Genomic DNA, 16,213 nt, shown 5'->3' with positions numbered 1-16,213 from the left:
TCACAAAAGAGAAGTAGAGGATTGAGGACATAGTTCAAAAGTTAAACACTTGCCTAGCATATGCAAAGCCTGGATTCATTCACCAGCATCATAAAGAAGGAGAGATATGGGGAGGACATAGGGTGATAAATAAAAAAATGATCTGACTATAGAAGGCAGACTGTGATATGATGAGAGTAGATTTTGAAGTTATACATTTTGAAGATGGAGAAATAGCTCCTAAACTAAGGAATATTAGAAGTCATTACAAGCTGAAAAAAAAGGAAAGAAATGTATATTTCCTTCATTGTGTCTTCTAAAAGGAACCAGCCTTCTGTTGATATCTTTATTGTAGCCCCATTAGATGTATGTCCTTCAAAACTTTAAGGGAATAGTCTATGTCATCATAAGCCACTGCTTGTAGATCATTTTTACTATATGAATAGAAAACCAATAAGCATATATAACCCTAAGAATATAGAACTGAGTTTTTTTTTCCTATGGCACAGTTGTAGGAATTGAATAAAAAAAATTGATCTTTTTCTCAAGGGTTGAGAAATACATCAGAAGTGCCAGTAATCAGAAAGATTAAGATTTCTAAATAAGTCAATTTTTATCTCAAATATAACTTTGTTGCAGACAATTTTGTGTTCACATTATCTTCAGCTTGCTAGCTGTTATGTTACCTGGATACATTATTGGACCTCTCTCTCTTTCTCTTTTTTACTTTAAAATTTTTTTTATATTAATCGCAGGTTATTTACTTCATATCCCAGCTGTAGCCCCCCCCCCTCAATCTTTCCCAATCCCACCCTCCCTCCCTCATCTCCTCCTTGCCCCTTTCCAAGTCAACTGCTAGGGGAGGTCCTCCTCCCCTTCCACCTGACCCTAGCTTATCAGGCATCTTCAGGATTGGCTGCCATGTCCTCTTCTGTGACCTAGCAAGACTGTTCCTCCTTCAGGGGTGGGGGGAAGGTAAAGGAGCCAGTCGTTGAGTTCATGTCAGAAATACTTGCTGAAACCCACTTGGTTACTGAGCTACTATGGGCTACATCTGAACAGAAGTTCGAGGTTATATCCATATATGGTCCTTGGCTGGAGAAACAGTCTCATAGAGGACCCCGGTGCCCTGGTATATTTTGTCCTTGTGGAGTTCCTGTCCTCTCCCAGTCATATTAGCTCTCCCTTTTATTGTATGATTCCCTGCACTTTGCTGAAGGTTTGGTTATGAGTCTCTGCATCCGCTTTGATACACTGCTAGGTAGAGTCTTTCAGAGGCCCTCTGAGGTAGGCTCCTGTTACTTGTTTTTTCCTACTTCCCATGTCCATCCCATTTGTCTTTCTAAGTGAGGATTGATCATCTTACCCCAGGTCCTCCTTCTTGTTTATCTTCTTTAGGTGCACATATTTTAGTATGTTTATACTCTCTTATAGGATACCATGTGTGTCTTTCTGCTCCTGGGATACCTCACTCAGGATGATATTTTCTAGATCCCACCATTTGCCTGAAAATTTAATGATTTCCTTGTTTGTTTGTTTGTTTGTTTTATCACTGAGTAGTATTCCATTGTGTAGATGTACCACAATTTCTGTATCCATTCCTCCATTGATGGACATCTGGTTTGTTTCCAGTTTCTGGCTATTACGAATAAAGCTGCTATGAACATGGTTGAACAAATGTCCTTGTTGTGTACTTGAGCTTCTTTGAATATATGCCTAGGAGTGGTATAGCTGGATCTTGAGGAAGTACTATTCCTAAATTTTTGAGAAAGCACCAGATTGATTTCCAAAGTGGTTGTACAAGTTTACATTCTCACCAGCAATGGAGGAAGGTTTCCAATTCTCCACAACCTCTCCAGCATGTGTTGTCACCTTTGCCATTCTGATGGGCATAAGGTGAAATTTCAGGGTCATTTCTATTTACATCTCTCCAATGGATAAGGATGTTGAGCATCTCTTTAGGTGTTTCTCTGCCATTCTGTATTCCTCTACGGAGAATTCTGTTTAGCTCCGTACCCTATTTTTATAATTGGATTGCTTGATTTGTTGCTTTTTAACTTCTTGAGTTCTTTATATATACTGGATATCAGCCCTCTGTCAGAAGTAGGGTTGGTAAAGATCCTTTACCAGTCTGTAGGCTGTTGTTTTGTTCTGATGACAATGTCTTTTGCTTTACAGAAGCTTTTCAGTTTCATGAGGTCTCACTTATCAATTGTTGCTCTAAGAGCTGTTGGTGTTCTGTTCAGGAAGTTGTCTCCTGAGCCAATGAGTTCCAAGGTCTTCCTCACTTTTTCTTCTAACCAATTTAGTGTATCTGGTTTTATGTTGAGGTCTTTGATCCACTTCGACTTTAGTTTTGTGCAGGGTGATAAATATGGATCTATTTTCATTTTTTCTGCATGTAACATCCAGTTGGACCAGCACCATTTGTTGAAGATGCTGTATTTTTTTCCATTGAATGATTTTAGCTTCTTTGTCGAAAATCAAATATTCATAGCTGTTTTGGGTTTATTTCTGGGTCTTCTATTCAGTTCCATTGATCCACCTTTGTGCTTCTATGCCAACACTGAAGAGCTTAAGATAGCCTGAATATAACTCCATTTTGAAATAAAGATTTTGACTGGGAACTGAATTCAGGTACCAGGAAATATCACAGAGTGTGCACCTGGCAGAAAACAAAGTTAACTCTCCAGGCAACAGCCTCCAGGAAATATAACAGAATAAATGCTTCATAGAAAATAGAGACAAACTCCCTGGCAATAATCAATGGGAATCGGTTGAGAATCGGGTGGGAAAATTCTCCCCAATGTTTCAGATATGGTTTAGAAAAATAGCCATTGTGATTATATGCCTTAGCCATTGTGATTGTGTGCCTCAGAAAAGGTCACCCTGCCCTGCTAAACTTCACCCAATTCTGTAACGCCAAGTCTTGTGCCCCCCCCCCGCTTGCTGCCATGGAAACCCCCTGCTCACAGACTTTCCCTTTAAAAATTCTGTTCACTCAGAGCTCGGGGTCCCACTTCTCTACTGCTGCTCCAGTGAGACTTGGGTCCTGAGTTCGATCGCTCTTGTAATAAAGCTCTCTTGCAATTGCATCTAGTCATCTCCTGGTGGGCTCTGAGGGTCCCTGCATGGCAAAACAACACCATGCAGTTTTTATTACTATTGCTCTGCAGTACAGCTTGAGATCGGGGATGGAGATACCTGCAGATGATCTGTTGATGTACGGGATCATTTTGGAAATTCTGGGTTTTTTGTTTCTCCATATGAAGTTAAGAATTGTTCTTTCAAGGTCTATAAAGAATTGCGTTGGTATTTTGAAGAGAATTTCATTGAATCTCATGAAATTATTTTTGGCAGGATGGCCATTTTTACTATGTTAATTCTACCAATCCATAAGCATGGGAGATCTTTCCATCTTCTGATATCTTCTTCAATTTCTTTCTTCAGAGACTTAAAGTTTTTTCAAACAGGTCTTTCACTTATTTGGTTAGAGTCACAACAAGGTGCTTTATGTTATTAGTGGCTATTGTGAAGGGTGTTGTTTTCCCGATTTCTTTCTTGTCCCTTTTGTCTTTGGTATACAGGAGGGCTACTGATTATTTTGAATTGATTTTGTATCCAGCCACTTTGCTGAAGGTGTTTATCAGCTGGAGGAGTTCTCTGGTTGAATATTCGGGGTCACTCATGTATACTATCATATCATCTGTGAATAGTGACACGTTGACCTCTTTCCAATTTGTATCCTCTTGATCCCCTTTAGTTGTCTTATTGCTCTAGCTAGGACTTCAAGTACTATGTTGAAGAGATAGGGAGAGAGTGGGCACCCTTGCCTTGTCCCTGATTTTAGTGGGATTGATTTAAGTTTCTCTCCATTGAGTTTGATGTTGGCTATAGGATTGCTGAATATTGCCTTTACTATGTTTAGGTATGTGCCTTGTATCATTGATCTCTCCAAGACTTTAAACATGAATGGGTGTTGGACTTTGTCAAATGCTTTTTCTGTATCTAAGGAGATGATCATGTGGTTTTTCTCCTTCAGTTTGTTTAAATGGTGGATTACATTGATGGATTTCCATATGCTAAACTACTCCACTCTTGCATGCCTGGGATGAAGCCTACTTGGTCATGGTGGATGATATCTTTTATGTGTTCTTGGATTAGGTTTTGCGTGTATTTTATTGAGTATTTTTGCATCAATGTTCAGAAGATACTGGAAGAAAAACTCTAATCCAATGAAAACAACTTCACCCAAGGAAACATGGCATACAGACAATATCTCAACAAAAATGAAAAGAAAACAAGCAATGAAACACAGTAAGACCACCAACTCCAATACAAAAGAAACTAACATTTATTGGTCACTATTATCTATCAACATCAATGGACTCAACTCGCCAATAAAAAGACACAGACTAACAGAATGGGTGTGGAAATAGGATCCAACATTCTGCTGCATCCAAGAAATGCACCTCTGCAACAAATAAATACTACCTCAGAGTAAAGGGCTGGAAAATGTCTTCCAAACATACGGACCCAGAAAACAGGCTGGGGTAGCTATCCTAATATCTAATAAAATAGACTTTCAACCAAAATTAATCAAAAAAGATGGGGAGGGATACTACATTCTCATCAAAGGAAAAATCCACCAAGAGGACATCACAATTCTGAACATTTAAGCCCCAAACACAAGAGCACATACATTCATAAATGAAACATTACTAAAACTTAAATCACACATCGATCCCAACACCTTGGTAGTGGGAGACTTTAACACCCCACTTTCACCAAGGGAGAGATCATGTAGACAGAAACCTAATAAGGAAATAAAGGCACTTACAAAGGTCCTAAATAAAATGGACCAATAGATGTCTACAGAACTTTCCACTCAAACGCAAAAGAGTATACCTTCTTTTCAGCACCTCATGGAACCTTCTCCAAAATAGACCATATAGTTGGTCACAAAGCAAGCCTCAACAGATACAAGAAGATTGAAATAATCCCCTGTATTCTATCTTACCACCATGGAATAAAGCTGGACATCAACAACAATGGAGTTAGAAAAAAGCCTACAAGCACATGGAAACTGAACAACTTGCTGCTCAATGATAGCTGGGTTAAGGAAGAAATAAAGAAAGAAATTAAAGACTTCCTAGAATTGAATGAAAATGAAGGTACAACATAACCGAATTTATGGGACACAATGAAAGCAGTGCTCAGAGGAAAATTCATAGCACTAAGTGCCTTCAAGAAAAAATTTTTGACATCTCATACAAGCAACTTAATGGCCCAACTGAAAGCCCTAGAGAAAAAAGAAGCAAATGTACCCAAGAGGTGCAGACAGCTGGAAATAATCAAACTCAGGGCTGAAATCAATCAACTAGAAACAAATAAAACTATTCAAAGAATCAATGAAACCAAGAATGAAATGAAGAATCAATGAAACCTGGTTCTTTGAAAAAATCAACAAGATAGACAAACCTTTAGCCAAACTAACCAAAAGGCAAAGAGAAACTATCCAAATCAGCAAAATCAGAAATGAAAAGGGGGACATAACTACAGATACTGAGGAAATCCAAACAATCATTAGGTTGTACTACAAAAGCCCATATGCCACAAAATTCAAAAATCTAAAAGAAATGTACAATTTTCTTGATAGATTCCATTTGCCAAAATTAAGTCAAGATCAGGTAGAGAGATTGAATAGTCCTATTTCCCCCAAGGAAATAGAAGCAGCCATCAACAGTCTCCCTTCCAAAAAAAAGTCCTGGGCCAGATGGATTCAGAGCAGAATTCTACCAGACCTTCAAAGAAGTGCTAACACCAATTCTCCTCAAACTATTCCACAAAATAGAAACAGAAGGAACATTACTAAACTCATTCTATGAAGCTACAGTCACCTTGATACCTAAACCCCAAAAAGACCCAACAAAAAAGAGAACTTCAGTCCTATCTCTCTAATGAACATTGATGCAAAAGTACTCAATAAAATACTTGCAAACCGAATCCAAGAACACATCAAAGATATCATCCACCATGACCAAGTAGGCTTCATCCCAGGCATGCAACTTGAGTGAGGTAAGGGCTCATATCAGTTTATAATTCCAGCTCTATCACTGATGGAATTAAAAGCAGTGGCTCATGAACTAAAGCAGAAATCATGAAGGAACACTGCATCCTGGCTGGCTCACTCGTTTCTGCTCAGCTAGATTTCGTCTGCCTAGGGTTGGCACTGTTCATGTTGGACTGTGCTCTCCTACATCAATTTGCCTACAACAATGACAGCGACAAAGACTCACAGCTGTGTTCGCAGGCCAATATGATCCAGGCAATTTTTTTCAATTGAGATTCCTTTTCCAGGGTGTGCCAAATTGACAATAAAATCTAAGCAGGCCATCTGTTTGATGTGTGTTAAGGTAAATCCATTATCGCTAAGGCTTTATCCATGGTGCCTGAAGCTTTTTGACTCATCAGCAGGATAAGGAAACCAGACCCAGAGTGAAGGACTCTTTTCCTTCCTAGGCCTTCCTCAGAGTCCTTTAATTTTCCTGTCTTTGTATCCTATGTAAGGAGGAGAACATGGCATGCAGGGAAGACAAAAATTAATCAGCTATTTGCTCTTACTACTGTTTTGTTGAACTACTAGGATGCTCCCAGGCACATATCTCATTTCAATGAATGTAGAATTTTATTATTTCAGTGTATCCTGTTGAGACAAATAGTTTGCTTATGCACAGAAAGCCAGGACACATTGTGCGGCGCCCCTCCAGTTCATCCAGACCTTAGGATTCCTTGTGGTCTCACAGCCATAAACCCCGATTTTAAAGTTTCTGTAAAATTTGGAGTTCAGGAAAAGAAGTGCAGTAATCAAACACAGATTCTCTCGATTCTTTTTAGTTAGAAAAAAGAACAACTTATTTGAGTGAGAAAGCAGGAGAGAGCAGGGTTACTTGGTTATTGGGAGCATTAGTCCTTATCTACAGTTCCAGAGGTCACAGGTGGTCACACTTCCTCTGAATACACTTCTCCCAAAAGGAGTCCTTGAAGGAATTGTCCTCCTGGTCATCAGATAGCTTCCAGTTTCCTGAGCACCAAGAGTAGGATTAATTGTGACTCAGTACACCTTGAATTTAGGCTTTCCCTTAATGAAAGCTTTACAGGCCATGTGTTACCGCAGCATAAAGTTAGTAAAAGCTTGTGGTATCTGGGCTTCCCCCTGGCTATACACTCAGTCCGTTGTCTGGTATGCCACTGGCTTCCTCCTAACTTAGGCTACAATATAAACCTGTCTTACTAAGATGGGGCCTAAGTGCTCCGTCCTGTTCTCTGCGGTTCTCTGATCTGAAGATCTCACTGCAATGGGAAAACGCATCTTGCTGCTCCTGCTGGGCCTCTCCTTGCTGGCAAGCTCCCTGCAAGGTAAGATTCTGGGGGCATTGATGATGGTGGGAAGACATACTGATGTCCCAGAATAGGGATGTTGGGGATGTGATATTCACATTCCATTTTTCCCCTTGCCTCTTGTACACACTCAAGGATGCTTCCCTCCTCCTTCTCTTTGTTATGGTCCTGGTACTCTTCCTCCTGCTCCTTGCCACCCTGTTCTCCTCTTCCCTACCTTCTTTCACCTGTTTCTCTGGCATATCCAAACATCCTCAGTTCCTCGAACTCAAATGTGAATGTGCCTAAATTTGGATAGGAAGTGGGATAGGGAGGTCATTAACAGAATGAAAACCTGGGTTCATCCAGTCCTGTGTGATAGAATGCCTTAGTTTAAAAACAGGATTTCTGAGAGATTACATACAGCTAGTCTTGCTCAGTCCTTATTAGCCAGCATATAAAGGAATGCCTCTTTTGACAGCCTCTTTCCCAAGATAGTCTGTGTGTCTTGGGAAAACTCTTTCAGGAAAGAAACACTGCAGACCTACATAGCCTCCTATAGCTGCACAATTTCCCTCATTACCAAGTCCCTCAGCCAGCCCCTATAAAGGGTCAAAGTCATTTTTTTCCTGAGGTAGACCTTTCAGTTTTCTCTGGGAGAGAGGCCGTTCCTCACTGTGTGTGCTTGTAGTTCTCCCAGGTAGGGTCAGATCTGGCCTCTTTCTGCTTTCTGTTTCCTTATGCTGCCTCAGAAATCTAACATTCAGTGCCAAAACACTGAAAGGGCATCAGAGTCCACTGTTGGCCTGAGTCCTCCTGCATGGACCTTGCTTGTTCTCATCTGTAGCAGCATCCTAGACCCCACATAGTCTAGCAGGGACATTTGTCTCTCTCAGACAACCACTGCTTTTACTCTAGAATACCTCCTTCTTTCCTTTTACTTTCCTCTGTCTCACTGTGACACTATCTGACTTCCAGACCAAAGCCCAATTCCTTCAATTAGTCCACATATTCACCACAGCTCAAATGTTGGAAGAAGTTAACTCTCTGTGACTAACTCAAAGGCACCTCATTTAGGTCTGGGAGCTCACTGAAGCCCTTTCTTTCTTATCCTGAGACTCACTTAGTTGATCGTTCTAGGAGCTTTCCAATGGACCATGAACTTCACTCCATCAATAGTTCAAGAAACTTTCCACATGCTTTGTGGTCTCTTGGCTCCTGGAACATACCTCTGGGGATGCCCTTTTACTTTCCAGATACATTTGGTCAACCCAAAACCCAAGGGACTCATCTAGTAGCTAGATTTGACACTTGATTTTTTTTCCCTTGGTTTTACACCCATTATGGGTTCCAAATTAATTACCCTTAGCATGTTTATGAACTAAACTTTAAAAGCTTCTTTTGGGAGCCCTCTGACTAGCCATACTTTTTCATCTCTCAGTTCTACTGTGCCCTCAATATATATTGGACAATGTCCAGTTGATGGATCAAAATTGAAAGTTTCAATTTTAATATCTAAACTGATTTAGATAACTTCCTAAGATAGGATAGAGAATGGTCTAAGGACCTTCCCATCTAATCTTATCCTTCCTCATACCTGTTACTCAGCTCTAGATTACCATCTTGCTCAGAGTGCCAATTTAGTTAATTCCCAACCCCCTTCTCCTAAAGGGCCCTCTGAGCTCATGGGAAGTGAACCATAAAGTCAAGATAAGGTCCCAGCTGAGACAGCTTATTGCATAAGGGGAATGCTCCCTGTGGGAACTACAGATCAGGTACTGCAAAGAGTATGAAAATGGAGCAGCCCCTTTCATTTCTCTATCCATGACAAAATCTCAGGCATCTCAACAGCCTTGTTAGCCAATGAGTCCAGGACCCCACCTTAGAAAGGCTGTAGGGTGAGGGCAAGTTTTTATATGAAAGACAAGATTTTCTGTGTAAGCAAGGCCCCTTTGTTGTGCAGCAAGGAAGGGAAACTGGGAGTAGAAGTTATAATGGGTCTTGCTGCCTGCAGCTTCTGTGGATTTCCAAGCCTGCTTTCCTTAACTGAAACGAGATAGTCTAGTCTTACTGTTCTTGGGACACACTTCTATTCCTTATAACTCAGTTCTGTTATTGTTTCTTCCCCACCAAACATGGATTCTCTTGCTTGTATTTTTCCAGTTTTCTATTTGATGGTTGCTAGGTTATAAGTACTTACACTATTGGCAATTTGCTGTCTTCATGAGAGAAAAAAAAAATACTTGTTAGGATTTTCAAGTTGTTTGGCCACATATGCACACATACATATAAACTGGTTATGGATAAATAGACCACTGGGTTCCTTCTTACCTCTGTAAAATGTCTTTTGTTGGGAGGTAATATTGGAAAATTGTCACATGCTGTTCTTTTAAAGATTTGTTCATTATCGTGTATACAGAGTTCTGCCTGCATGTGTGCCTGCAGGCGTGGAGAAGGCACCAGCTCACATTATAGATGGTCGTAAGCCACCATGTGGTTGCTGGGGATTGAACTCAGAACCTCTGGAAGAGGCAGCCAGTGCTCTTAATCTCTGAATCATCTGTCCAGTCCACCACATGCTGTTTCACTTCACTGAAAATCTGGCACTGGAGATCGGATTTGACCTGCCAACTTCAGACCCAAGCACGTTTGTCTCAAATTTTGTCCAAAGCCTCTGACCTGGGTCAGGCTGTCCCTCTGACTATGTGACAGGGAAAGAAACAACAGAACCCCCCCCCCAAATGTTATGTGATTTCAAACAGCTTAGAAGTAAACTATTTCCAATAGAAGATGCTATTTTTTATCTCACGGTGTAAAATGTCTGTAACAATATGTAATAGGATGTTCATACATGAAAATGGTAAAAGGGACCATCTGTTTAAAATCTTTCAATAATAAGTCCAGCATCACAGTTTTAATAGGGCTTTCTCAGTTAATTTTAGTTCTAGACACACGAATTTACTGATGATTGTGTTACATCCAAGTAGTTTTAATTTGCCACACTGCTTTATGTGCAAAATTTACATTTAACCTTGTTTTATTAAGGTGATGTTGCACACGATGTTTTAAGCTAAACAATTTTGATCTTCAGAACTCCAGCTTTGTCTCTTTAAAATCATCACAGCTGGACTTGTTAGATGCTAATATTAATTCAAGGAAGAAGGACGTAGGCAAGATCTTTGAACCTTTATCTGAGTGTTCAGTCACTCCTCCTAGCCAATTATGTGTAATTAGGTCCTAATGGCATGTAACATGAAGGTTTTCTAGAGAAAAAGACTGGAATTTAGAGACTAAAATCTAAAAATGGGAAGGGAGTCCAACTATGCAGCCCTGAGAAAATTGTCATAAATAAAGTGTAAATGCCTCAGATACTAAACCTATCCATATAGAAATTATCTCACAGAAAATGGTGAGTTTATTTCTTCCTATTATGTCACAAGTATTTATTTATTTTTTAAATTGGGAAGGATTTATATACAAAAGCTAAAGTGACTAAATCTAATTACTAGTGTCTAGCTCTTTGAATATTACCCTCCTTCTTTGTTCTTTTTTATAAAATCTTTCTCCATTCAAGGTCATGGTTATCTTTGAAGTTCTTGTCGAAATGTAAACTTCCCTTCTCACAGGATCTGTAAGACCACTGAGGGTTGTTAAAAAAAAAAACTATTTAATTTCAAGCAGAGAGAAATCTTAAGACCTACAATGAAAGGGGTTGATAGCCAAAAGTCTCATAGGTGATCGATTTTAGCTTGCTACAGTATGCCTTGTATGTAACTTGGATTAAACTCTTATCTGTGGAAATAGGAAGAAACAGTAAGCACATATGAGAAAGGTGTTTTAACAAACTTAAAATATTAGTTTATGTTTTGGAGAAAAAAGTTAAATATCTTAGATAAGAATGGATTTTTGTAAAACAATTTTGTCTTAACAATGAAAACAATAACAGAAGAAGGAAAATAAACAACAAAAGCATAAAGCTAAATTGCAAAATGTCTGAGTAAGTTATGAAAGATTTATGAAAAGTAGGACTTAAGAATGATCTAAGTTTGATTCAAAAGATTTATGAATTCTTAAGGTTATAATGATCTATTCATGCTAACAAAAATCTGACAAAGTTATATGTATAATTACATATTCTTTGCTAACTTTGTTAAGCTTTAGCTATTTGGAGAATCAGAGCCATACAAAAAACTGTGATATTTTGTAGAATGAGATTCTATCCCCAGATTCTTCATAGACTGTAATTATAATAGTTATAGACTATATTTATAGTTTACCTAATACTGTAAGATATTCAATTCAAAGTTATAAGTTTTATGGCTCAAAATTTTAACAGGGATAAAATTATAAACTTAGAATTTTATAAGTCTTACTAATTTATTACAAACTGCTAAAGATAATTCATGCATAAAAGTTAATGATCAATCACCTTTTAAATAATCAAAAATTTTAATGTGCTCTCAACTCTGTTTACAGCCATGCTAAATGCAAATGTCTTCCTTTACAGAGGAAAGCTTGCGAAGTAACACCAACTTATATCCCTCATTATACAGTCCTCTATATAAATTTTGGTTCAACATAAGTAACTTAAAACAAATTTAACATAAACTTAATTTTTTAAATGTAAAATAACATTAAAAATGAACCACATTTTGAAACATTAATCATGAAAAATTGATTGCTTAAGTAAATGGGTTAAATTTACAAAACTCTTACATGGCAGAGTGTCCCCAGACTGTAACCTTTTGTTTGGATGGGGCAAAATTTCAGCAGAGTAGAATGAATCGTAACCTCATTACAGGAGAAAAATGCATGGATAAATAAGCTGTCAGAAGTCTGCTGCCTTCTCTTTGCCTGTGTAGGCCAGACCAGGAAAAACCCCTTATCTATAGAGAAGATGAATCATTCCTCATGTCTCACATGACAGGGGTGTAAGCTCTCTTCTCCAGTGGAAGATCTCAGAGTCTGCACCTACACCTTAGATGTCTCAATAGCAGAGAGGCCAGCAGCAATTACTCTGCCTCAGTGTCTCTCAAACTGACCTATGAGGGATGCTGTGGACAGGGGAACCTTGTGCTAAAGCCACCGCTCGACTGGTATGGGATTTGCGCGCTAGTTCAATGAGCCATGCTGGTTACCTTGGCTTTCAATTTATTCCCTTAGAAAAAGCTAATTCCAGAGTGCCTAACCATGCATACCTCATGATTAAATGAGGTTGTCACCAAACTCGCTGACTTGGAAAATTATCTAGAATATTCAAGGACTGTTATGGACATTTTGTTAGACAATCCTATAAAAATTACTCAATAGGATTTTATTTCTATTTAAATTATCAATTTGATGTTGACTGTGATGTCTACTTTTATGCCCAACTTGACACAAGTTAGAGCCATCAGAGAAGAGAAAGCCTCAGTTGGAAAACCTCTGTGAGACTGGGCTGCAGGCAAGCTTCTAGGGCATTTTCTTAAGTAGTGATTGATGGGAGAGGTCTGAGCCCATTGTGAGTAGTTCCAGCCCTGGGTTCTGTAAGAAATCAGGGTAAGTAAGCTATGGAAAGTAAGCCGATAAGCAGCATCCTCCAAGACCTCCGTATCAGCTCCTGCCTCTAGGCTCTGGCTGTATTTGAGTTCTTGCCCTGACTTCCTTCTGTGATGGACTTCAATGTGGAAGTGAAAGCCTTTTCCCCTGCCATGCTTTTGGTCATAGTGTTTCTTCACAGCAATAGAAAACCCAAGACACTGACTTCAGCTGACTTCTTCGACAAAGCTTCCAGGCACTTGTTCCATATGCAGAAGTCTGATGAAACAAACAGCTGATTACAGTGTCTCAATGTTTCCCCAAAACTGTACGGTTATTACCTCCTGACTTATGTTCTAGATCTGCCATTTGCTATGTTTCATTGCGATAGCTTGGATAGACCCTCCTCTGAGGCACGCCAACTTATGTCTCTTCTACATTGACCTTTTCATCAGACTGAAGCAGTTTTAGAAATATCAACCCTGCCCCCAAATACAAGCCCCTGAGATCAGTTCACTGACATCTAAGCTGGGTTATTAATGGGCATGGGCCATCCAAATCATCTCTCTTCTTGCTACTCTGGGTGTGTTATCCGAACTCAGCACTAAAACGGCTGGCTATTCCCACTCTCTATATAAAAGCTCCTGTTTATAGACACCTACATCCTTTCACCGTCTCTCTCCTTCTTCTACTCCCTCCCCGCCTTTACCTTCTGGGGAATTCTCAGTTTTATTCTAACTAAACATCTGTTTAGAGCCCTCCAACGATTATTTTTCAAAGGTTTCTTCAGGAATACATGACTGCAATCATGTGATCCATTGCAGATGATCAAGAGAAACTCTCCTCCTGCTAAGTAACCACATGTTCCATTACTCTATTCAAGGGTTCCTGGACTGCCCCCTCCCAACAACAACTCTCCTCCGCTTGAAGCAGCAGGAAAGCATCACTGTCCAGCTTCCCCTTCTTTCAATGTTCATCCTGGCTCCCAGCTCTTTCTGTGATTTTCAGAGTTTGGAATGTCAGAGTGTTTTGAAAACAGGATTCCTATGAGAATATAGATGCCCTCACTCTTCCCTTATCAATCAGAACAGAAAGGAATGTCTCCTGAGATAGCCTGTTTCCCAAGATAGCCTGCCTCACCTTAGGAAAGCACTTTCAGGAAGTAGAGACTGCATGATACATAGCACCCAAACTGCAGCAATTTATTCATCCCCAAACACCTCACCCTGCCCTTATAACGGGTTGTAGCCAGCCTTTCTCCCTGGCAGGCAAATACATCCTCGGAGTCATGCTAACTGCTGCCCCTTCTATATTGCCCCATTCATCAGACTGAAGCAGGTTAAGGCGATTCCTCCTTGCCCCTGACCACAAAGCCTTGAGATCAGTTCACTGACCTCTGAAGGTCCTTTTCCTGTGGGAGAGAGGGTTCCCTTTGCTATGTATGCCAACAAATAACAATTCTTCTGGTGAGGTCAGACTCTGGTTTCTTTCTGCCCTCTCTCTCTTTATGCTGTCTCAGAAACCTAACACTGTGTGGTGGCTTACGTACCCCACATCAGAGCTTTGTTTTCTCATTCTGATAACCTGGTCTATTCTCAGGGTATGAGGATAGGGAGCCTTCCAACTCTCCTTTAAACTTCCCTTTTCAGAGTCTAGTCCCATGGCTGTGACCTTTCATGAGGGGGTCAGCTCAGCATATAGCCACCTCCATCTCTGCCTATTGTTTGTTATTCATTAACTAGAGCTGCACACTCAGCTCCCATTGATACCTGAGGCTGGGCTCTGAATGAGCCCCTTACATTGTTTTTTGTCTTTTCAGCGTTGACATGTTTTGAGTGTGCTAGGCTCAATTCTCAGGGGATTTGTGAGAAAGGAGAAAGATGCTGTAAGGCTAAACCTGGTGAGAAGTGTGCCTTACTCTTAAATGTTAAAGGTATGTAAGGTCTGGGAGCCCTGAGGGTTGGCCTACAGTGATGAACCTATCTCTAGAACACTGATGGAAAAATGGGGAACTTAAGGAGGGTGTATTTCCCCTAAGAGTAGGGAAAGGTCCCATTGGTTCTGGTAATAGTTGTTACTGACTGTTGGTCAGACCAACAAAGAAATTATGAAGAAATAAATTTTGGGGGTTGGTCCCCAGGGAATCTGTGGTTGAAAATAGTCTGCTATGATAGGAAATAGGAACTGGATTCTAAAATTCTATTCAGCACTTTCAGGAATGGAGTTCTACCTGTGTGTCAGATTAGGAATTGAGGGAGGATGGCCCAGAGAGACCACGTCAGTAATGCCTGTGTGACAGATATACCTGACTCTTCACTGAGTCATTGACTCTACTAGTATTTATATTTTGCCTCTTGACTTTCTTCCTCTCCAGGTGGCAGAATCCAGTTTGGAGTCCAAAGATGTGCTGATATTTGCTTCAGTGGGACTGTTCTAAATGGAGATAGCACAGTAAAAATGAGTTGTTGTGATGACAAATCTTTCTGCAATAAGCTATACGCCTGATCCTTTGTACTGTTATACTTTAGGTGAGCCTGACTACTACCTCCCCTGTGTTTCTGTAGCCTCCTAATGCTGGGCAGTCTACTTTCAGCACCTCTTAATCCTGACACCTGCATGTACTTATCAACAACTGTTGATACCTAAGCAGGGCAACAAGCTAGAGTGATGTTTCCTGCTTCTCACCACTCCTCGTGCTCCCCCTTTCTCCTATCATAGTTTCCTTTCCTTTCTCCCTGTATCTGTCCAGCACAATAGACATATAGCACAAGTTCCCCATTCTCCCCTTTTCAACAAACATGTTCTTTCTGATGAATACAACGCTGGGAAGTGATTTTTTTTTTTTAGTACTAAATATGACAATGCTGACACCTGTCCTCTATGAGGCTTCTGTTTTTGCTAGGGTGTTCATTCAACTATAACTTCTACATCTTCAATCTGGTTTATAAATTTAGGGGTTTATTTTATGTAGTGTCTCACTGATGTGACCTTAGTAAAATGATGTTTGGGAGAAAGGATTTATTTAAGCCTATGATTTGAGAGGTTTTCTACCTTATGATGGGAGGTTGGAGTGGAACAGATATTCAACTTTTGGCCTGCTGGAAGCTGGATATAATATGAAGGGACCAGGCCAAGATTCAAACATCATGGATTCATCCCTTGTGGCCAGTTCCTCCAACCAGGATATAGTTCTCTCAATAATCTATTTAAATTTCTAATGCATTAGAAGAGTAAACCAACAGGCTAAGTCAAAGACATCTACCTCAACCATCTCTGGAAATGATCTCATAGGAACATCCAGATTCGTGCTTGATATCCTCAGTCCCGTCAAGTGACT

At 39.9% G+C, this 16,213-nt stretch overlaps 1 protein-coding gene across 1 annotated transcript; it reads left to right on the top strand.

Annotated features, from left to right (window-relative positions):
• Positions 1-7,337: 7,337 nt before the first annotated feature.
• LOC129672038 (prostate and testis expressed protein 14-like) lies at positions 7,338-15,381 on the top strand. The gene is made up of 3 exons (XM_055601243.1): positions 7,338-7,398; positions 14,696-14,809; positions 15,251-15,381. The coding sequence occupies exons 1-3, from the start codon at positions 7,338-7,340 to the stop codon at positions 15,379-15,381; spliced, it is 306 nt and encodes a 101-aa protein (XP_055457218.1).
• Positions 15,382-16,213: the final 832 nt, after the last annotated feature.

Source organism: Psammomys obesus, unplaced genomic scaffold (genome assembly GCF_907164565.1).
Source record: "Psammomys obesus unplaced genomic scaffold, mPsaObe1.curated_primary_1811, whole genome shotgun sequence".
In the NCBI taxonomy this organism is placed as follows: Eukaryota; Metazoa; Chordata; class Mammalia; order Rodentia; family Muridae; genus Psammomys; species Psammomys obesus.
Note: the sequence above shows the minus strand (reverse complement) of the source record. Positions and strands in the feature narration are given on the sequence as shown.

Bases quoted from the DNA above. Each gene is read 5' to 3' on its own strand.
- LOC129672038 (XM_055601243.1), top strand. From the start codon at position 7,338: ATGGGAAAACGCATCTTGCTGCTCCTGCTGGGCCTCTCCTTGCTGGCA. The intron at 7,399-14,695 runs GTAAGATTCTGG...TTGTCTTTTCAG, and splicing joins GCTGGCAAGCTCCCTGCAAG to CGTTGACATGTTTTGAGTGT. The intron at 14,810-15,250 runs GTATGTAAGGTC...CTTCCTCTCCAG, and splicing joins CTTACTCTTAAATGTTAAAG to GTGGCAGAATCCAGTTTGGA.